At 32.0% G+C, this 23617-nt stretch overlaps 1 protein-coding gene across 1 annotated transcript in view; it reads left to right on the top strand.

The window, feature by feature from the left end:
• The window catches only part of LOC130443836 (putative aminopeptidase W07G4.4), an 85664-nt gene extending 62970 nt beyond the window's left edge, over window positions 1-22694 (top strand). The window contains exons 6-8 of the mRNA XM_056778697.1: window positions 4249-4348; window positions 19918-20112; window positions 22441-22694. Of these exons, the coding sequence (XP_056634675.1) occupies window positions 4249-4348; window positions 19918-20112; window positions 22441-22607 (462 nt within the window). The 3' untranslated portion in view covers window positions 22608-22694. The remainder of the gene's footprint in view (window positions 1-4248; window positions 4349-19917; window positions 20113-22440) is intronic.
• The last annotated feature ends 923 nt before the right edge of the window (window positions 22695-23617 follow it).

Here is a 23617-nt window from a genome sequence, read left to right as displayed (position 1 = left end):
TAATCGTACTCATAGAAGTGGGTTAGAAATTTGATGAGGTGTTAAGAGATGATTCCATAATGGGAAATTGTACATAAATGAATGAATAGTTGTAAAATAAATGACGATTAAATTTATATATGAATCAGATTTGTACTTCCTCAATTAGGAAGCTTAACGCATTAAGCTATTTTATTTCCATCATTCATCACGCCTTCACTATAAACTTAGTATAAAGTATTAGTGGCACTGATTTTCAGCAGGAGAAACTTCCCGAACAACCAATTACATTCGAGACGTAAATCATAATAACGACCGAGTTTGAACTGGCGAATACCTTAAAGTGAAGTCACTAATAGACAATGAAACTGTCTCTATATATACATATCGGCTTACAACGCTCTCCGACTTCTTCTTGTGTCCACTTTAGGACCTGCTTAGGTATTCTTTGATTAGTTGTTTGGTTTCAATATCACTTTAATGTGTGTCTGTCTCTCATCATCTTTCTTAGTCTATCATGCTTTAACGTGTTTCTCTTGGATTTGCACCTTGCTGTTTTCCAAAAGTCTATTTCGGTTATCATTAGCATTTTTCCGTTGATTGTTTTATCTGCCACACTTCGCTGCCACATATTATAATACTAGAATCCTGTTGTATATTCTTTGTTTGCTGCCTTTTGGTATTGTTAGGACCCATAATATTCCATTTATATTTATCTCTTTGATTGTTGTGTCGAGTGTTCCATCTTGCGTTATTTTCATTCTTACGTATTTGTATTCCTTGTAGTGCTTTATATCTGTGCTATCCTCCAGGTCGATGTCTTGTGCTATTACTCCGATACACATACACAAAGTTTTTTTTAAATTACTTAGAGTCCTCATTTACTGTACTCTTCTATAAGTTTCGAATCAAGTTGCTCATGATCCTGTGTTGTTATTATTATTTCATCGTATGCGAAGTGTGTATAGTGTAATGTTGACATCTCTCCGCATTTCACAGTTTGCTAAGAGGTATACTGTCATATGTCTTCTACAAATCCACATATACTAAATGAATTTCTTGTCCCATTGTTTATTTTTCGATCATTTGTTTAACACAGTATAGGTGCTTAACTGACGATATGCCAGCCCTGAAACCAGCCTGTTCTTCCGCCTCAAGATATTCTCTTTAAATTTTGGTCTGCTATATTTTGCCCTATATTCTGCGAATTGTATTAGTCGTTGCAATGCCTCTATACTTTTCGCATTGGTCTCTATTGCCTTTCTTGTGAATTGTCGACATTATGGAGATTATTCAGTTCCTTGGTACTTCCGCGCCTTTCATACAATTCCGGAACAGTTTTCTTATATGTTCATATAATGTCTATGTCTCTGCTTCAATTAGTTCGACAGGAATATCGGCTGGTCCAGGGGATTTTTCGTTTTTCAGGGATCTACATACTTCATCGATTTCTTTTTAACTGACAGACAACTTTAACTAACTTCATCAATTTTGATATATCTATTTTTAATCTATTTGTCGTTATCGTTACACTTCATTTTATACAATTTCTCCCTCCGCGGAGCTCCTGCGATTCCGAATATTAAAATTAAAGCAACCTGAAAGATGTTACAAATAATATCTGAGCTTACATTAAAATTTTTTGCTGTCACACCTTATGCTTGAGATAATGATCGTCTGGAGCTTGCAACAAAAACGGGATCATTTCGATTTTTTGGGTCTATAGCAAACTTATGTTTCAAATATGCAATGAGTTTGGAGTGTTTATTGATGTCTACGTCATTATTTACCATTAGGGTGCCTTTCAGTTTTGGCTAAGTCGACCAAAGTGTTGAAGATTTCCACATTTTGCATTTAGTTTCAGAATAAGCTGCTAACACTCTTTCTGTGAAGCTGTTTATGCCTTTTTTAGTACGCCACTTCATAAAAGAATTATATTCCTTCAAATACTGTTCCCTGGATTTCTCAGGGAGAAGATTCATAGTCGCTGCAGTTACCGATTCAACAACACCTTCTTTATGAATGCAAATGAATGAAAAAAAAACGTGGATATTAAAACGGACGTAGAAAAATGTATTTGTATTAAATATTGTAGGTAATGCAAAAATAGCGATGTATCATGTGAGAAACTGTGCAAATTGTTAAAATATAAAAATAAATATTAGTTCTGTTCCTAAAACCAGTGACCTTTTGCCAATATCATATAAAGATCCAAAAAAAAATGTTTATAATATTTCAGTTGAAATAAAAAATCCATTTGCATATAAAAACAGGATTTTAGTGAATTCGGTTCTGAAGTAACCCCGATAAAGATTTTTAAATCTTCGAATTCTTATCGGTTATTGCAGATGAAGATAAGGAAAGTAGCAATAATGGGCGTGTCTGTGTGTGCATAATTTTAAGGCATATATGGGTATCAAAAAAACTATCGTACGTGAACTCGGTAGGTGACGTTTCGAATTTTGTGAATGTGAATGACCTCAAGTATATGTATACAAATAGGTAGTGCGTTGTACCCGAAAATACGTGCGTAAATCTGCGAAATGTGCGTGAGAACGCATGAATTCTTTTGGTTGTTATATCATATGGGAAGTTGAAAAATATTTATTTTTATTTAGATGCATTCGAAATGATACGTTTGGCGTTAGATTTCATTGATAGCGATTGTATGAAATATGTCATGACACAGCTGTTGCCATGAGATAAATTTATTGATGATGGTTACACATCAGATACGTTTTTTTTTCCTTTTGGTTCAATACTTATAAGAAAGAAACATGTCTATGTACTAATGGATTAACATTTAGCAAATAACTCTAGATACTATCACAACAATGTGAAATGGGAAGCTTGAGTTTTATGTGAAAATCAAAGTAATATTGCAGTTGAAATATATGTAATGTTATAATATATTTATTCAAGTTATTCGCAGTTGAATTTCAACTAAGAATTTAAAATATTTATCAACTTATTTAGGTTTTTTATCGTCACCCTATTTTAAGACGAAAACATGTATTGTCGTTAATGAGATAAAGGGTGTTGAATTGTTTGTAATAAATGAGCTCTGACTGTGAGTGAAATTTATTTTTCCTGCTGACTCTATTGGAAGTAATCCGTAAAAAACGATTAAGAAATTTTAATCATACGGATTTTTTGTGTTAACAACGACGCCTATGTTTCAAATCAAGCATAGTTATCACGGAACTCCTTAATAAAATAAACAGCAAAAGAATTCCGATTAGGTATTTATTTTACTTATTATTATGAAAAATATGAAAAAACTTTAATGTGAAGGATGGTGTTGCTTTTTTGCAACTAAATCAGTGATATTCGGGTTGATGTTGCTACTAAGTTTAATATCAAATCAGATTCTACTTGTAATTTGTTTCTGTATTCGTTTCTTGTATATACAAGAGTAAAGAATGCCTTTTCACCACATAGGTATGTGGTTGAAAAAAGCAATAAATGTTTCAGTGCTTGATACTGATAATGAAGATTTTTTGAAATTGCATTTCAATATCGAATCACAGGATATTTCTTTACATTGGTTTTCATGTGCCGTTGTCAAGCCAGTAATATCCCAAGATCACTTGGACACAACCCTCTGGTTCTTTATGTGTAGGGATATCTAAAATAGCTCAATTACAAAACTCCGTTATTTAATTTAGGAAATTTCAAACATCGTATCATACAAGGCTGTAATGTTATTCGTAATAATCCTGGTATCTTCGAACGTATTCGTCAATCCATTAAACGTCGAGCAGATGCATCTTGGCTGGAGGTACATTGTGAACATTTGCTCTGAAATGCACTATTGTTATTTCATGTTTAATACAAGTGGCTGCATATAATAAAATGTTAAATCCATTCGACATTCTGTATCTCATTAGACTAATTTGTAGAATTTTTTGATGTTTTCTGGAGTACCACCTCACGTTCACCAACATCGGTGTCTGTACGACCACGTTTTCATTATAAAGAAAGGATAAATTAAAACCCGAAATTATTTTAAGTTCATTGTTTTGAAAATAACAAAAGTAGCTTCACTTAAACGGCTGTCACCTTTTTCTGACTAATAGGAATGTCATGAACTTTTATACATAGTCTTCTAAAAGTTGGTAATTCATAAACGTCATATGGATTTGACAATGTGAGCGTCGTCTGTGTTTCAATCACACGACCTATTGAGTTATGTCGTAAGTTCATAATCTAGTTATTAAATTGCTTTTGTACCATATTTTTAGTGATTACTCACTAATTTTTTTGCAGTTTAAAGAAGATGCGATTACTGCTGTGAACCCTCAACTTTACACCATAGCGACATTAACTGGTCATGCGCACAGATCAGTTGGGGAAGGCTACTCTATTGGTAAGAACACTGCTCCGTATTATTCACTCTTTTACTCACGAATAGTAACATAGGAGAAACATATTGAATATTGAACTTGAGTTTTCAAATTATTGTAAAAACTCACCTAATTGAATGAACTCTATTAATTTCAAGCGATTTAATTAAGAAGATTCATTGAATGAACAAATTTCATTGAACGAACTAAATTCATTGAAAGGTGTTTACAACAAAACAAAACAATTTTTAAAGTAAAATAAATGCTGACACATGTTTACAAAATATGATCTTGCGTTCTAATTTTTAGAATAATCTAGATTTTTCTCCATATAACTCCTTCGTCTCTAAGAATGAAAAATAACGGAGGTATTTATCAGACCTTGTTCTGTTGCTCCTCTTCTTTTTTCAAATTAATATTCTTATTTTCCTCAATTTATTGATTTCTTAAAATTTGTCAGTTCCTTTCCCTCGAAGAAAACGTAGATATTCGCGCTTCTGTTTTGAAATACGTAGTCGAGTCTTTCACCGCATTATCCGTAAAATTCGCGACCGCACGAATCCTACTACGACTGCGCCAATTATATATTTGACTTTCGAATATTTATTTTTGATAATTTTATTAACAAAAATGACATATTTACAAATAAATGAACTCTGTTAATTTCAAGCGATTAAATTTATTATCTAATGAACAAAAATCATTTGAATGAATTAGATTCATAATAAGGTGTTTACAACAATTCTATTTTTATAGTAGAATAAATGCTGACACATGTTTACAAAATATGATCTTTTTGCGTTTTAATTTTTAGAATAATCTACTTTTTTCTTCATGTAACTCATAAGATCGAGTTATTGCATATTTATTATGAAAAGAAATAACACTTATGTCACAAACGGGCCTATCAAGACCCCAAAACAATTAATATGACGCACTAGTTGTGTCATGCTTTAAAATCTGCATCAAAACAATGCTATAAAAACAACCAATAACAATTTAATTTTATTAACAATTGCGGTTTAATTGAAAATCATCGACCTTGACTTCAAAAGTTTATTTAGCATCTTAAATAGAGAATGGATTTTTTTTTTATTTAATAAGCAGCAACTGCATAAAACGAAAAATAACAGTTTTATTTGTAAATGATGATCACGTACTTAATAATTATTTTTATTATCACTACTAAAAGATAGAAAAATACTTTTTTATTATTAGCAATATTTTAATTCAATAGACATGTTTATTGATAGCAAAGATCAATGTCTCCAACAAAAAATTGAAGGAAAATAACTACAAATATAATACAATTTGAGATATGAAGGGAGTTCTGGATTCTGGAGCGAATAGATGACGTGAAAATAATGCAGTGAAATAAAAAAATTCTCATACGACCCCTCGTTTCTGAGTTATAGTCCTATTTTCCAAATTATACATTCGAACATTATGAATTTTTAATGGATGATTACGGATGTCGATGTAGTGTGTTTGACGAAATAAATAATTCTACTATCTGAAGGCCAGGGACGGCTCATGCCCAATAGTTAGAAATCCGTAACTTTCACAGGGACAACCTGTACAATCTAAAAAAGGCAAGAATGAATTGTTCAATCGATTTGTTAACAAAAATGTACTCTTTTATTAATTCGACAATATTTATGGTTTATGAGACTTTAGTACCGCGTTACTTTTTATATTTTTTCGAAATCGCGTAAATTCAAATATCTAGTGAAAATATTTGAAATTGAGACGAGCATGTATGGGAAAAGGTGCGAAGCAAATGTGCCTATGGTGGTTGACTCAATAAGTTACTTCAGTACCTAGGCACTAAAAAGCGATTTCACCGACGATTTCTATAGACCAACCGACAATAATGTTTCACTTTACTGCCGATTTCAAAAAAAGGTATTTTTGATATTTTGGTATTGGTTAGTTGGTAGATACTAGTGAGTTCTAGAATTTATTTTTATTTCATTATCCCTTAAACAATCAACTTTCACTTCTAAGTATTTCAAGCTGTTACGTGTTCAAATGTATCCTTATTCAGACTAATGTTAACCATTATCTTAGTTTTATTAATTTCCTTTTTATTTCTATCTAATCCTTCATTCCATTTTCAAAGATTTTTGGTAGGTATGCTTTTTTCCCCTTTGCCAAATAGCCCAACGCACATTCTTAGAGATGGGTTGGTTCTGGGTTCCTGGGCCCAACATCTTGTTGTTCGATTATATGCTTTAATTACGATGTTGCATATTAGTGGGCCCTCAATTCGTCTTACACTGAAAAATAACTTTACTGCATATCTGGATTTATAAATAATTAGTTTTGTTCTGTGTTTTATTGTGAAGAGATATGCTTCTTTCTTTTCTAAACCTGCCCCGACATTGTGCGATTCTATTTCTCTTGTCAGTCTTTTTCCTTTCTTGATTAAAAGCGGTTTTCATATTCTTTGAAGTTCTCTGAAGATATCTAATGACTACTGGCAAACACTATTCTTTATTGACCGCCTTACGTTGTTCTAATGCCTCTATTCATACAGATAATTCCAATGTGTATATTCCGCCGAAAACTTGTTGGAATCGTAGCTTAAAATTGCTTCACTTTACCAAATAGCTATTTGTATAACAAGAAAGGAAAGTTTACTGTTTATTGCGTAGCCCTCAAATAACAAGTCATTTTTAGATAATTTATTTGTGAAACTCACAAACGAAATTAATTAAAGAACTGAAACTAAGAAGTAAAATATTACTTATATGCGTTATTTGCATTTCACTTATACCAACCACCGCAGTATCCCCCGAAACTATTCGTACTTGGCTGATTACAATCAATTTCATTAACTTAAGTGATTCCCACAATTTACTTCGAAATTTACGCTTTTTTTAAAGAGATTTCTGCACATATCCTTCAGCGATATTCGTAGACTCCCAACCTCCCTGTTGCTTTGAAGCAAGAATGTCTCCCTCAAAATTTGCAAGTAAACTAGCCGAGGTTCTTCTGAAACTATGACAATTATAATTGATGTCAAAATGCCATTATAATGAGAGCCATTCCACGAAGTCACTTTTCCTTCGCCTCCTTAGGGTAGAAAAATCCTTTACCTCTCTAGGGATGATAAATATGACTGTTCCCTACCATGACGCTAGAAAATGTATACTTTGGATAGAGGTAGGTGGAAATAGTATATTACATAACGAGTTTGAAAAGTGATACATTACGCTTCAGCTACTGTTTTGCACGAGCCGCGTAGTGGCGAGCTCTGAAACGTAACGAGTGCGAAATACCCTTTCCAACGGGTTTTGTATACTATTTTTCCTACGATCACGTAAAAAATTATTATTCTTCGTATTTTTCAAATAGGAAAGTCAATTAACAATATCACACATGTGTTGAAAAGTATTTCAACACATATATTACACTTTATTATAATAGTTGTTAATAACAATTGAACAATTATTTTAAATCAATTGTGCCTCATTATTTAATGGTGATGAATGGTTATTTATAATTGTAGTACTGCTCGGTACATCAGAAGACGAAGATTAATAATTGGTAATTGCCTCCGATATTCGTAATTCGTTATCATTGTTATTTTTAAGAGATTAATACACATAGCCTTCCGCTACTGTAGAAGATTGCCAGCCACCAAGTCTTTTTAATAATAGCATATCTGCATCAACTAACATTGTGGCTGATGATCTCCTGAAACAATGGCCGGTATATTGCTTTGGCTCCGGCAGCTCAAGATATTCAGCAATTTTACGTGGTATATTACCGATTGTGTTTATCCCCACAACCTGTTTTATGCATTTTACATTTCTGTAATTAAGAAATAAAGGAAGCATTCTCCGAAAAGGATTCAACGTAAGGCTTGTGTCGCCCGGTAACAAATTATGTGTGGCAGCTTGAGCTTTTTCTAAAATCTCCGGTGGAGCTCTCATAATTTCATCACTTTTACTACTATCAGACATATTCGTAGATAAAGTTGAGAAAATGTTCGGATACAACCATATTTTGTTCAATAAACTATGTATAAATGACATAAAATTTATTTTCATAGCATGCTACTTAAGAAAACGTGTCCTATTTTTAATGAAATTGCTTAATGTGCTGCCTACATTTACGGGCATCACTCTTTATCCTAGATACATATCGCTGATGCTAAAAGTTTTTATGTTTTTTTATTGACTAAATTTGTGGAAATAGGCCAAATAAAGTCTAAAGACTAAGAAGTTTAAGTTTTCTTCTCAAAACGCATGTATATGTTGAGACCTCATTACGTTCATGTTATTGTTAAATGTCATTTACAAGGAATGTTGACAGTGCGATTTTTGATATTTACAGACATGGGCGTAGAAAAAGTATATAAACATGTGTGCTGAAAAGTTGTAAAATCCTACAAAATATTTTTTCATTCATCTACTTTATACATTATCCAGTAATAGTAATAACACTTTATTTTAACGTTTAAATTTTCTTGCAGACACTAGTATGTATTTGAACACAAATCACAAAAAACTTTCAATTTTTATTGTAAACACTAATATAACCTCTAAAAATCATATTGTCTACTTCTTCAGTCTCCTTAAATTTGGCTTTTTGCCTTTTGACCCCAGCCAGACTCATATTGTATTCGTGTATACCCTTTTCAAGACCATATATAACATTAGAAAAAGAAACATTCCAATACATGTATGTTTTGTTATTTTTTTTTGTACATGTGTGGAATAAGTACGTAAAAAGAGTGTGCAATTTATCATTTTCAATTCTGTATTTTTACGCGATTATAAATACTAAATGTCGTGTGAAACAAACTGTCATCGAAAGTAAACATTTCGATAAACAAGTTGTTGCTACGATAACGGAAGCAAAAGAAGGGAGAGAATACTTTTGTCCCATATACCAAGGACGTAAAGCGAATTTTTCATCCTGGCGAGAGTAAAAAGTAATTTGTTTCTTCTTCTCTTTGCTCAAAAATATGTATTGTTATAATCACACCTTCAACATTATTGTAATCTTATAATAAGTGTATCATTAAAATCAAGAAGAAAAAAGTTATTATTTCAGTGAGCGAATGGAATACTTCAGTTATTAAAGGTTACAAGTAGATTCTCTTCTCCCTAGTACTTTCTGTGATAGTTGTACACTTTGTATTGTAAAATTATTTTATTCGGCTATTGCGGCTGATTTCCACCCTCTTAGTAACCCACCCCACAAATTGTTGCCGATGAATATCTTATATATTGAAATTTATGCAAGACACTGGTGAAATATTTTAAAATTTTGTTTCTGATGATTCACTTTGGTCAAAATAAATGGATGATCTGATGTTTCTTTAAGAAATTTATTCAGTTCCTTCGGTGTAAAAGTCTTGGATTTTTTGTTGATAGTCTTCAGATTGGTGTTTTAGGAATGCTTGTAGCTTCATATAATTATTCAGATAGATGTTATGGTGAATAGTTAGGGTTCTTTCAAGCATCAAGTAGAAAGCCAATAGTGGAGACGACTTGTAGGTCTTGTTTAATTCTGCAAAATACACAGATTTTCGGTAAAAGAAGTGGTTTCTCACTACTTGCTCTCAATAATGGTTTAATTTTGACATGAAGATTGAATAACCTTATTTCATTTCATTTCAAAACTAAGAACTATTCATCATTTGTTAAAGCAGCTTGACATGGTGGAAGACAACGTGCAAAAAATTTGCTTGCAATTTTTTCCAAAGTCAGGATATTTCGTAGATTAAAATTCCACATCGTTTCACATTATAAAATGCTCTTGCTACTGCATTATGGCTAACAAAAATTCCAAAAGTGAAATAAACAAATTTTGGGACCGATTTAAAAATTATCGAATATAAATATTATTTTTAACATTTTTTGACATTATTATAAAAAATTTTTCCCCGCATATAGTTTTCTTCAAAATATTCTGTATAATGTGCAAACAAAACAGTCTTGATGATTTGAACTATGTTTTATATAAGGTAGATCAATGTTAGATTCATTGTGATAGTTTCCAAAAATAGTTATAATAGTTGTTAAGGGTAATTTCGTTAACTTCTTTATCAGGGCTAAGCTTGCAACAACAATATTAAATCCACCTTTTGTATTTTTTTCTTATCGACAACATGTGCTTTGTTCTTCAATACTGGAAACCGGTAAATCGTAAGGAAAATGAGGACAGATAGCGGTCCTCGATCGATAATTTCGCTTATAACAAAATTGAGTTTTACAGTTAAAGAATCGTTATTCTATACAGAATCGGACTAATTCTTGTTATCGAGCAAATATACGTTCTCCGACATTCTATAGTTCAATTTGTAGATGAAACAGGGCTGAAAGTAAAGAACAAGTTTTTCTTTCCGATTTGATCTCTCACACATTGAGCCTTCAGTAAAACTTTTAGTTCCCAATATTGGTTAAGTACATTCTTTTCTTCACTTTGCTCTTTTGTTTGTTTGTGGCTTAAAAGCCAAAATGACTCTCCAAACTAATTACAATCTACTTTAGAAAGTTTGACAGTTTTCGCTACGAATCTGTATTTTGGCTAGATGCGGGGGTCAATAATAAACCAGACTGATTTTTATATAGAATGAGTAATGATGTTTATGTAATTGTATATTTATTACCTGATATTGTCGTTTGGATGGGAGATAGATTTCTTGAAAGGAAATTCTGTTTAAACTATGACTGCTCACCATGAATGAATGAATTTTCATATGGTATTATTAGATCGTTTCACCCCATAATCAAGAAAACAAACATCTTTCTATATTTCATAATTTTAACGATGATACTTATAATATTGACAATTGACATAAATACAATTTATATAACAATATGGTAGTACAAGAATTGGTTAGCTTCAAACCATTTTTAATCAGTTACTCTCGCTGAGCTAACTGAAAGCATTCTAAAGCACAAAATCACTATTTGCAGTTCGCTACTCTCTTGTCAAAGCTCCGATTGCCTTTCTAGAACAAATTGTTACTGTAGATAAAAAAATTATTGAGGACAAGGCTACAATGGTTGAATAAAAGTCTGGAATGCCAACAAGATGATGTATTTAGCGGAGTTTAATATGAATATTCCATTATGAATACAAATCATTACCAACCAACCAAACTATTACAAAGTTTGAGTGAGTTGTGGAAAGATAACACTGAGGTTTGAGAGATTAATTTAATTTAATAATTAATTAAAACTATACCATTCAGGATGGGAAGCTCTCCCAAAACTTGCATATTCTATACATATTGTCCAATAATTGTTTCGTTCGTTTCTTCTTGGAAACATTTCAAAAAACCATTTAACTGAGTTTTCAGATTGAAAACTATATCATTAATTAAATCTTGTTACTATATTTGAATAAATTGGTTTGAAAATGTATTCAAAAACGGTATTAATTATTATTGGATTTGGCAAATTAGATTTCTTTTAGTGAAATATTGCATTGCTAAATAGTTTATAAAATGAAGGATATGAAAAGTTATAAAAATAACAGAGAAAAGAAAACTACATTAAGTAGTATAATGAAAATAAAACTATTTACTAGTAGAACTATTAATTAACTGTTTAAAAGTCTAAGAAACATATTGAAACTAGACTCTAGTAAAAAAAGGAAATATATGCAAAATTCATGTTTTAATATAAGAGTGACAAAAAAAGTTTCGCTATTGAGCATCATTTTATCCTTCAGATACTACATCATTGCGCTCCAAAGAGGTAGTGTGGACCGATTTCCATAGTTCCGAATGCGTAGTTTCTGGCAGTTTCCGATATGTCCATAAAATTTCAAAAATCCATTCTTGGCTGACTTCAATATTCTGCTGGGATACTGAATCCCTATTAGAAATATTCTTAAATATTTATTTAAATTGAAGCGTTTAGACAAAACATTAACGTTCCGTCACATTCAGAAAATGGTGTTTCTTTATTTCTTAGAATTGTGTTAACAACATATATTCATTGTTGTGTAGCAAACTTTCTTACAAACATATCTGCAAAAATATAAAAATTTAATTTTAATAAAATAAAGAGCGTTCTTAGAGTAAGTTTGAAAATAGGCGAGAAATCATCTATACATTTTTTTGAATTCATATTTTGATAAAGACTGAAATAAGTTGGAACGTTATTTTTAAATTGATACGAAAAACATAAAAACATAACATCTGTTATTAATTCATGTCATTTATATAGAAAATAAACATTGAAAATACCAGTTCAAATATTTTTATTTTGTTGTATAAAAAACTCAAATACTAATCTTGATTTTCATTTTTATACTTATTTCAAGTTTTTATTAAATTTATCGCGAACTGTTTAAAAAAAGTCGAGTAAATGGTATTCTTCAAAGAAGATCTTTAATGAAACCAATGAAAATCATTGAAGTTTTTGGGATTGTATTAACTTATGCTAAAGGATTGATGGGATTCACTTAAAAACCAGCCAGACTTATTTTTAAGAGGTACAGAGTGTAATATGTTAAAAACCTTTTGTCACTTTCACTATATTCACCGATATTTTTAATGTTTACAGTAAGATAAGAATTTAATATTATTTTTAAAATATAATCAAACGTAATGCAGAACATTGCTTAGAAATACTTCGTTAACCTTTCTTATAAAAGGTTACATTAAAGAATAAATTTTCGCTTAAAACTACTTTCAACCGAAAATCTTTTGATTTGATTCAACAAATTAATACCAATCCGTCTCTGGATTTTGTGGTGAAAGATACACCGCCCACAGTGAATTCGTGATACTATTTCTGAAATAATTAAATGACCCTTAGGAGAAATACCGCTGACCGTTAGTCGGTCAAAAAAAATGGCACACAACTCTTTACACAAGATTTATCTCTTGTACCAGTGCTCCGGGGTACTCTCTTGATCATAAACCTACTTGCGGTACATTGTTTTTTGTTTCATTCCTAATTCGCAGTTTCATATAAACTTTTATAGTCACCTTTTTAATCACGAATTTATTCTTAATCAACAGTTATTTTACGAGGAATCAATTATTTGAACTTCTTCTGGAATTATTGAAGCGGTTTAGATGCCATATTAAGAATACCAAACAAAGATGGTTCCTAATAATGAGGCAGGTCATGGTAAAATTATTACATATATAATGCCGGACGACATGAAAATTATACGTCAAACTATCTGATTTTGATACCAAAAAAAGGATATTCTAATCAAGTTATCAATTACTCATACTGAAATATGTAACATTTCGTTCACTCATGATGATACTTCATTATCGATTTACATATTTTTTTTCTTCGTTCCTTCCTCATAAATGTCATTGGCTAAGTGTTATTTCCTAAACCTACAAAAACGAAGTAGCCCCATAGACTTGATTAAGTCTTACTTGAACACCATTTTGAAAATAGAGTAAAACAAGAGACAATAAATCAAATAAAATTAGTGTAGCAAATACAAGTAATTAGAGGAGAGTACACAGAGGTGGTCATAAGTCACGGAACGCTCTCGAAAAAATGGCAGGTATACATGTGGGAGGTCTCGTAGGTCCGTTCTTTTTTGAGGATCGCGTGACGGGCCAAAGTTATCTGGAAATTCTCGAAGATTTACGTGGTCACGTGGACAACGATTCAACACTACGCGTTATGTATACGGGAGTACCTTAATGTTAATTTTGGAGAGTGAATAGGCAGATGAGTGGCCCGCACGGTCATGTGACCTGATACCCTGTGATTTCTTCCCATAGGGCCTTCTCAAGGACCGAGTTTTTGAAAGAGGATCACGCACTCTTCTCGATCTCAAACTACAATTGAAGATGAATTTGAAACTCTCTGCACACAGCTTGACATGCTTCGCTGAACCTGCTTCTTCGTTGAGAAACGCCGTAAATGCATTAATCAAGATCAACACTCACAGTAACCCTTTTTCGAATCCCTTTTGTAATTTCTTTTAGTTAATTTATTTTGACGCTGGATTTTTTTCTCTTAATGCAAATATGTTGCCGCACTGATGCCAACCTCTGTATTTAATTTATTATTTATTAACACTAAAATAATTTTTCATTTTTGCTGGTTATAAGACTTAAAGGTACTATGATGGAATAATATAGAAATGTACTACTAAATATATGCTCTCTCCAAAAGAAATGACCTAGTTAATTTTCGAAATTGTATGTTCAAACTTGCTGCTATTTTGCTTCCGCAAGAATTTTTGCTCTTTTTCATAATTTGGAGATAAAATTGAAGATTCCCAGAAGCGGCGGAGAAAGAAACTGCAAGGATTTGTCATATTTCATTTCAAATAGATTCACGTCACGTTGCTTATAATGTGTCATCTATTTTTAGAAATAAATAGATTAGTGCATCTAATTAAAATTATGGAAGGTTCAGAAATGGATGTCTTAAGATCGGGCCAGAAACGATATTAAGTAAGCGCACACCTTGGCTGATTTTACCGCGCCATTCTTCGATCATTTTTGAAACAACTGCCTTAGTATGTCAAAGTAATCTGCGACGTGCACGGTTGTATGTGATTCCTTGAATTCAATCAAAAGAATACCCTTTTTTGTTACTTTTCGTGATCTTTGCTGGGGCTCTCCTTTCCAATGCTACTCCATAGAATCTCTTTTCGATGTCTGATTATATTAAAAGACCATTGCTACATCACCCGTTACAATCAATCGAATTACACTTTCTTGTTCCTCACAACATTCTACTCGACTCTGCTTTTGAACTGTGCTGAGAATTCGGGCACCTATCTTGCGATATTTTTGTCATATTTAAAAAATCATGTATAATTCTTAGAATACTTGTTTTGTAAATATCGGTGTGAGCTGCAATTCATTTTTTTAGGCGCTGACTAACAATTTCTTCCACTAATATTTTCTGGAATAGTCACCGTCACAGGACATCCTAAACGTGGGTCATCTTGATTATCCTCCCTAACAAACAACTTAGACCAATTTTGAATTGTTAGAAATAATAAACACAAACACCATAAACAACCTCCATTCTGTTTTTGATTTGTGTTTGTGTTTATGCTTCTTTAGTCAAAAATGTTATAACAACGCGAAACTCAATTTGAGAAATTTTTCGAAACAACTTGACTGACTGGCCCTACTATAATAAAGTGGATCGAAGCAACAAATTGAAAATTTGTATAAAGCTTGTGGAGACTTGTCACTGAAGCGTGCATAAATATTTTTATTTACAACCATATATGCAATGCTGTCATAACGTCATTGAATGTATCATATTACACACGCGTCTTCTAAAATATTGTAATCGTTAAAATTTTTCTTATGTATTCTAGATGAATATTTTTTAAAAATATAACACAATGAGAAATATTATAATACATATTTAATAGTAAACAATAAAAACCAACACTAAACTAAAATACAACAAACTACTTATTGAAATGAAGACCACATTTTGTCCAATGTTTCGAAATATCAGTTTTTTCTTCAATTTGTAGCATCGCATATTGTACATTGCCCACAAAGTGGACGGATTCTTTTGTCTGGTTTGTTCTCCAAAATATGCTAAGAGTACACTTTCGGAACTGATATTTTTCTCAATTTACTATTGGCGATCTTAATATCCATCCGACTTTATCTAACATTTATTTATATTGGTGACAGTTGTTTACCACTTAGCATAACAATACATTTTTTGTTAAATGTAATCTTTTAGGTTTAGGTTCATTAATTGTGAAAATATATTTAAATTAAAAGTGCTGTCGAATTCAGAAGTAAACTGATAGAGATCCTTTGCTAGACAGATGTAGAATTGTCAGTTTCCGAATCATAATTAAATTTTAGGAACTTACCACACATGTTATCACGAGTAGTGTCATAATTGAAAAAGATAAAAGCTTCTATATATTCTAATAGAAGTTTATAATTTTCTCACAAATCATTCCTTCTTCATGAACTTCATGAACTTATGAAAAATTATTCAAATTTCCATATTTTCTTAGAGTTAATTTTATCTCAGTTGGAATTTTCGTTTATATACCTATTTAAGTCAGAAATGTATAAATTTGAAGAAGGAATATCTTTAAATCCTTCTCTTTAAACGAGAATATATTGAAAAATTCTTAGCCTATTATAGAACCAAACAAAATTTCATTGTCAAAATATTTTATTACTCAACATATTCTCCTCTTAATTGGATACATTTATTATAGCGAACCTGCAACGTCTCTAGACCTTTAAAAAGAAAATGTTTCTTCTTGCTCTGAAAACCAGACCTCCACAACTTTTATTACCTCCTCGTTGGAAGAAAATTTACTACCTTTTGAACTTTTTTAAGTTGAGGAAAGAGATGATAGTAGGACGGAGCCAAATCTGGTGAATAAGGGGGGTATTCTAGTAATTCATTGTGCATTGTCACAACACCTTTGGATAACTTTCCGCGTCTTGTCTCTTTAAGTTTTCCCGTAGAGTGGTCAGTAATGTTGAATGGTAATCCAAAAAATCAAACATGTTTACTCCATAGCAATCCCAAAAAACTGAAGTAATAAATTTTCCAGTAGATTTTTGGACACGAAACTTAGGTCTTGGAGAACCAGAGTGTTGCCATTCCATAGATTATTGCTTTGTTTCTGGAAGCCTCGTCCACAGATCGAAAGCGATGCTTTTACCCTTGCATACTTTTGGTCAACATTCAAACATTTAGGGATCCATTTTGCAGCAATTTTTCTCATGTCCAAATTGACGTGAAATATATGATGAACGAGTTCATATGAAATATTCAATGCTTCAGATATCCGTTTTAGCTCAATTCGACGGTCTGTTAAAATCATGTCATGAACTGCATCGATATTTTCGGGGACTGACACAGAAACTGGCTTTCCCGATCGTTCTTCTTATTCAATGGAAAATTTACGTCTTTTGAAGTTTGCTATATACTCCAATTTTTCGATTTTCACAATTTTGGTGGACATCTTTTTTCTTTTAATTTATTGCGTAACTTTTTTGACGTCAAACTTTACACTAACACTTCTTATAAGTTATTGTTCGTGGATAGGCTAACTAGATATCAATACATCCTGGTATAATAACAAAAATGTTGCTTTTTGAACATATCGCAAAAATTATATGACTAGAGACGGGCATATTTGCATCCCGCTTTATTATTACTAATATCAGTGTTTGTAAATATTCTCAATTTATTAATAGTATTAATAGAATAATTTCATAGATTCTTAGATAATAATTTTGATACACAAATTAATTGATAAATTCAAATGCTAATGATAGATCGTAGATCGTTGTCATTATTGAATTGGGCTTGCCCATAATTAAATATGTAAATGAAAAATAATCTATTGAACTATCTTCGATCAATTTTACACATAAATAGTAAATGACATATGATAAATGATATGTCACTTATCGAAACATATCAAGGCAGCAATCAGGGCAATTGGCATAGTTTGAAAATAAGCGAATGAAAATAAAATTGATCGTGATTATTTCTATGAAACTAAACAATTGATTACCAGGTAGTGTGCGTATAACTCCTATTCAAGTATATCCTATACTTATCATAATAGATACTACGAATTTAAATGATATTACAAATAAAATATATTGTGAACATTGGTTATCATGGAGGTACTATGATCATGTCCACAAACAACGACTTTTACAAAATAACACAGTTCAATGATATAATATCCGAGTAAGAAAGTATTCTATCGTCTACCACTAGACTTATGACATCTATATTGTTTGTATTTACAGAAAACCTCACGCTGACGTGCATACTTTCTGTCACAAACTATTGACATTACCTCTTGGAAGCAAAGTAATTCTTCGTGGTGGTCTCAATATTGATTATTCCATTGTGTGTGCTGGTCAAGAACGTCTTCAGTTAATTTTTGTTTCTTTTGGTATCGTCATGTATATAACGACACCAATCAGAATAACTGAGACCAGTTATAGTACTATAGACCAGGTTGTCCAGAATCCACCGACTGTACTGTCTTCAATTCAGGTTTCTCCGATCATAAAGCAAATTATGCCGTATTTTTTCAGAAAAAAGTTTTCAAAACTTCAAGCACAGTTGTCAAACAACTGACAGGAGCATGCTCGCTGGTGATGTGTACTTTAAAATTTTTCTGGTTCATAAAAACACTAAATAGTCTAGCATCCAATTCGTTTCCCGTCAGGCGTATTAAAAAAAAGCAAAATAAACCCTGTTCCACTGAAGATTTACGTATATCTGCAAAGAACATCTTTATCTCACCTAAGGAAATTTTCGAATAGTTTCTTCTTCAAAAATTACGTGAAAATATACAGAAAAATGTATCATAAGATATAATGATCTAAGAAATAAGTCTTCTTCATCGATCATAACCTCAATAATTACTTTGTGATTGTAGCCAAAAATTTATCACACTCTATAATTCCTTCTCATAATCCGCTTTCATATCTCCCTGAGGCTAATGCTAACTTACACAGTTTCTTCTTTATGCCCGTAGTTTTAGCAGAGCTTCGCAGTATTAATTAATGACATTAAAAATACTTGTCTGGAACTGATCGACTTTAAAATGTTTTTGAGTCTGCCCGATTGCACAATAAATCACCTTACCACTTTAATTAATGTGAGGAGATAAAAATCAAGCATCGAATTATCGCCCAATTGCACTCCTTCCCACGTTATCTAAGATTATAGGAAGATTGGTCAAAAATAGGCTCTTATCATTTTTATTTAGATATAAAATACTTACTATCCATCAATTTGGGTTTTTAAGTAACAAATGCACAAATGATGCTATATTGTCCCACCTAAGTAATATATACTCTAGCCTAAACAGCGATCACTCCACTCCAGCAACTTTTTTTTGATTTTTCTAAGGCTTTTGATTATTTAATCATAATATTTTAATCAACAAATTGCAGTACATTAGTTTCTCTTTGAGCAGCCCTGACCTCACGGCACTTCATAGGACCATATCTAGTGACCTAATCACCCTTAAATCATGGTGCGATTGTAATCTTCTCTGTCTCAACGTTTCTAAAACCAAAGTTTTATCATATAAAAATAAATTGCAGTTTTTTAATTCAATAACACCACCATTGACGTTGTTGAATCCGTAAAATTATTAGACCAATTCCTTGAAATGTGAATTACATATTGCCGCCTTATCTGAATAATTAAGTTCCTTCTGTTTTGCGCTGGGATCAGTTTCCAGATAATTGAACTTATCCACCTCCTGAACAGTGTATTAAGCCTTTCTCTTCTCTTCTATATACTAAAAATTATCTATTACTTTACCTATAATTTTGTTACCGATTGTGGTTTTCTTTCTGTATATTGAAATTTAAATTTATTATTTTTATCTTTATTTGGTTATTAGTTTTTACAAGCTTTTGTCTACAAATTGTAAAAAATTTTTGAAAATAAAGCATTTATCTCTCTCTATTCAAAGCCATACTCTTTGTTATTTTGATCTTTGATTTCGATGAAGCTATCATGAACTGTTCTAAACAGGAAACTAGGTAAGGGACAAAAATGTGATTCATTTTTTATTTCATTATAATCTACATCAACTTGAATTTGATTCAATTGTTCCAAAAATTTATTCCTGTTATTAGCAATGGATAATGGACCTGCTAGAAAGCTGAACATTGCCGGAAAATTGCAGCAAGCTGGAGACAAAGTTGGAGATTTATTTGAAATATCCAGATTACGTCGTGATGATTTCAAACATCATAAAGGGGAAATGGAAGGAGACGACCTTATCCAAAGTGCTGCAAAGCCTTCAACATTAGTTACAAGAGGTCATCAAGGTAAGTGAGAAAATTGTTTAGAAATTATCTGTTATTTCTGTCTTTTTTATTGTTCCTTGTGTAGACTCATGACGTTACAAGTTTGAACCAATTTCTGAAACAACATAGGTTGTTAAACACTTCACCAATATATTTATTGCAATGTGGTTTGGGAATACTAAGGTTCACTTAGCGAACTAATCAAGAATAATAAGAATGAACTAATAAAATAATATCATCATATTGATAAATAAAAAACGAATAAAATACTGGAACCACAAAGTAGAGTTATGAGAGGCGAAGACACTACGACAAGATGAAAGATTGCATGCAGGTATCCTAACAGAATATCCCTGTTTGTGTAAGAGACTCCGCAAATTCTCTCTGGTACAATAGGAAACAAACTGAATTTAAGGTTACACCATCAAGCATGAATCCATACAAATATTCCGTCCAAAAACTTTGTCAGGGTCATTGAAATAGGTAGTCGCTCATGTTACTTGCACTACACCGAAGAATAGGGTGAATGATAGAGCAAATCATAGCTTAATTATGGATTTTTTAAGGAACAACACATACATTGTCCTTGTATGAAAGAACTTTCTTCTTAGACAAACATGATAGTTTTTCAAATAATCATTGAATCGACTTATTAAGATGGCCAAAATATCTATCTTCAAAGCGTCAATATCCACATTTTTTGAATTAATTGATTTTGAACTTGATTGCTCTTCATATGGACTGAGATATTGGTCTAACTAGTCCGATGCAGAGGTGCGATAACATTGCTGTGAATTTGGACGTCGCTGAAGTACTGCAAATAACGAACGCCACGAGATATAGATGGAAAATTATTAGATGAAAGTTTAACGATCTTGAATGCCAATATCATATGTTTATCATGAGATAAAGCCTTATTAGCTTCGTTCATTTCGTCCATCTGCATATATTCTTCTCACACCACCTCATTTTGTGAACAAAATATAGGAACTCGTGTGAATTAATAGCATTAAATTGTGTTAAATATAGAGCTATCATTTACTTATTGTTGTACCTAAGCCGTAGAAAGTTATAATTACCGTTGTTAATCCAACGCTGCTTTGATGTTAACAGAGAAGTTTATACGAGCTTATTAGATTACGAGAATGCTTTTGATAGAGTACGATGTGAAGAATTGATACAGATACTGAAATGAAAAGAAATAGATTACAGATACCTCAAACTAATAGAAACCCGTTATCATAACCAGACAGCCAAGATGAATATATAGAGAGAGAACTAACAGAAGAAATACATATAAAACGTGGAGTAAGACATATTATCACTAATACTTTTTAATATATATTCGGAAGTAATTATCCAGGAAGCACTAGCAGAAGAGGAAGCGGGGATTCGAATAAATGAAGTACCAGTTAATAACATCAGATAAGCTGACGATACTGTCTTAATAGCGGAGAATATAGAAGACCTTCAAAAAATTACAGAAAAGGTAAGAAGAGTCAGCGAGCAGTATGGGCTACACATGAATTTAAATAAAACTAAATACATGCACTTATCGAAAATGCAAGATTAGAATGCACAGTTACAAATTGGAACTAACCATATTGAAAAATTACAGAAATAAAAATATCTAGGGACTTGGATTAATTCGAGAAATGGCAGCAGTGAAGAGATAGAAGTAAGGATTGAAATTGGTCGCAGTGCATTTTATAAAATGAAAAACTTCTTTCGATGTGAAAACTTGAATAACGATCCTTCTGTACGAAATAGAGGCAGCAAAGCAATAATGAGAAAACTGGAAGCCTTTGACATGTGGATATTAAGAAGTATACTGCGAATATCATGGACGGATAGAATCGCAAATGAAGAAGTTTTACGCAAAATGATAACACAAAGAGAATTATTGACTCCCAAATTAGAGTACTTCGGTCATGCAATGAGGGGACAACGATACGAATTCCAGAGATTGATTATGCAGGGAAAGATAGAGGGAAAGAGAGGTATAGGACGATGAACAATATCATGGCTGCGGAACAAGGGAGTGGTTTAAATCCAAGTCAAACCAATTATTTGGAACAGCTGTGAATAAAATACAAATAGTCATGATGAGTCCTTTCATGACTCAACTAGATAATGTCCAGCTACTAGTTTTCATGGTACTAGAGAAGGTATAATACACGCAGTTACAGTTTCTTTGACTGATAGCTCCAATTATAGCGCAGCGACTTTTTGTTAAAAATACTTTTGTTTTATTGAAATTTCAACAACATTGTTCGACGAATTCTTAGTATACAATTTTTAAGAAGTTAGCATATAATTTATTATTCATAATTTTCAATAATTTCTCAGGTCCTGGAGCATTTTTAATTGTGGCTTCCGGTTTGGACAAACACGGTTCAGATAGCGAGGTGCCTTTGAAGTATACCCACATTGACATTGCGGGGTCAGCAGGCTCTCTTCCCTTACCTGCCACAGGTGCTCCCGTTCTTGCTTTGTCGCAGGCATATTTATTCTAGAAATGATTGTATTGTATTTAACGATATAGTAATTAAAAATGTTGTCATCTCTCTTTTAAGTAATAAAAAGTTATTTTCATTACTTTTTTTTTCGTTTTATTTGTCACCGAATCTACGAAAATTTCTCACTATGTGTAAGTAAACCTATTTGAAACGCATACTCACCTTTTCCTAACCAACAATAAAGGTACTTATAAAATTTCCGCAGACATAATATAACCTCCTTGGAACGTCTTATTTCAGTTTCATAAGGATAAGCGGTAAGTAAAAATTTTGTCTTATATGATCAATTGCCACCATTCATTATCAGTTTATTTGTTTTATTTTCACGTATTCATAAGAAATGGCCAGATATTACAGAAAATTGTGATACAGAAATAATTTTTATTGAAAGATATGGGGAGAGGAACCTGAAAAGAGTCTTCCAGTATAAATTCCGATAAACAGGCTGCTAGCAAAGGATTGAACTTCTATGTTATCGATTCATAGCTAATCTGGTAGAGTCGTAGGTATCCCCAGAACTGAAATGAATCATAAGGTCTTTCTTATTGAGGTTTTCGATCATACAGAAATATTTGCCGAGAAAGTAGCTCAAAAGCCTTTCAACCGACTGTAATATTTCTGTGGGACAGAAAAGGTTTCAGGAGGAGGAGTCATACGGAAGAAAATAACACTGTAAGAATGCTTACAGGATTTTAACGGAAAGGAAGAAACCCCAAATCGCGTGGTTACATAATGAACAGTCATTATTCATTTATTTGAAGTTACTTATGGGTCTGTTTCCCCCCAACACACTTAATAGGAATAATATTTCTCCGGAATTCGTAGTAAACAAACAAAACAGATCCTTCGTCTGATTGTAGAGACATCACTACTGATCGCATGACGATCACGTATTTTTGCTGTCAAAAAAAAGCTTGTGCTCTCAACTCATTAAAACTAATCTTGAAATTGATAATTATTTTTTTAATAATTCTCTTGGTAAAGTCCAATAATAATTTCGAACACAC

Source organism: Diorhabda sublineata, chromosome 5, assembly GCF_026230105.1.
Source record: "Diorhabda sublineata isolate icDioSubl1.1 chromosome 5, icDioSubl1.1, whole genome shotgun sequence".
NCBI classification, from domain to species: domain Eukaryota; kingdom Metazoa; phylum Arthropoda; class Insecta; order Coleoptera; family Chrysomelidae; genus Diorhabda; species Diorhabda sublineata.
The sequence above is the reverse complement of the archived record's forward strand: the minus strand, read 5'-3'. Positions and strand labels throughout refer to the sequence as shown.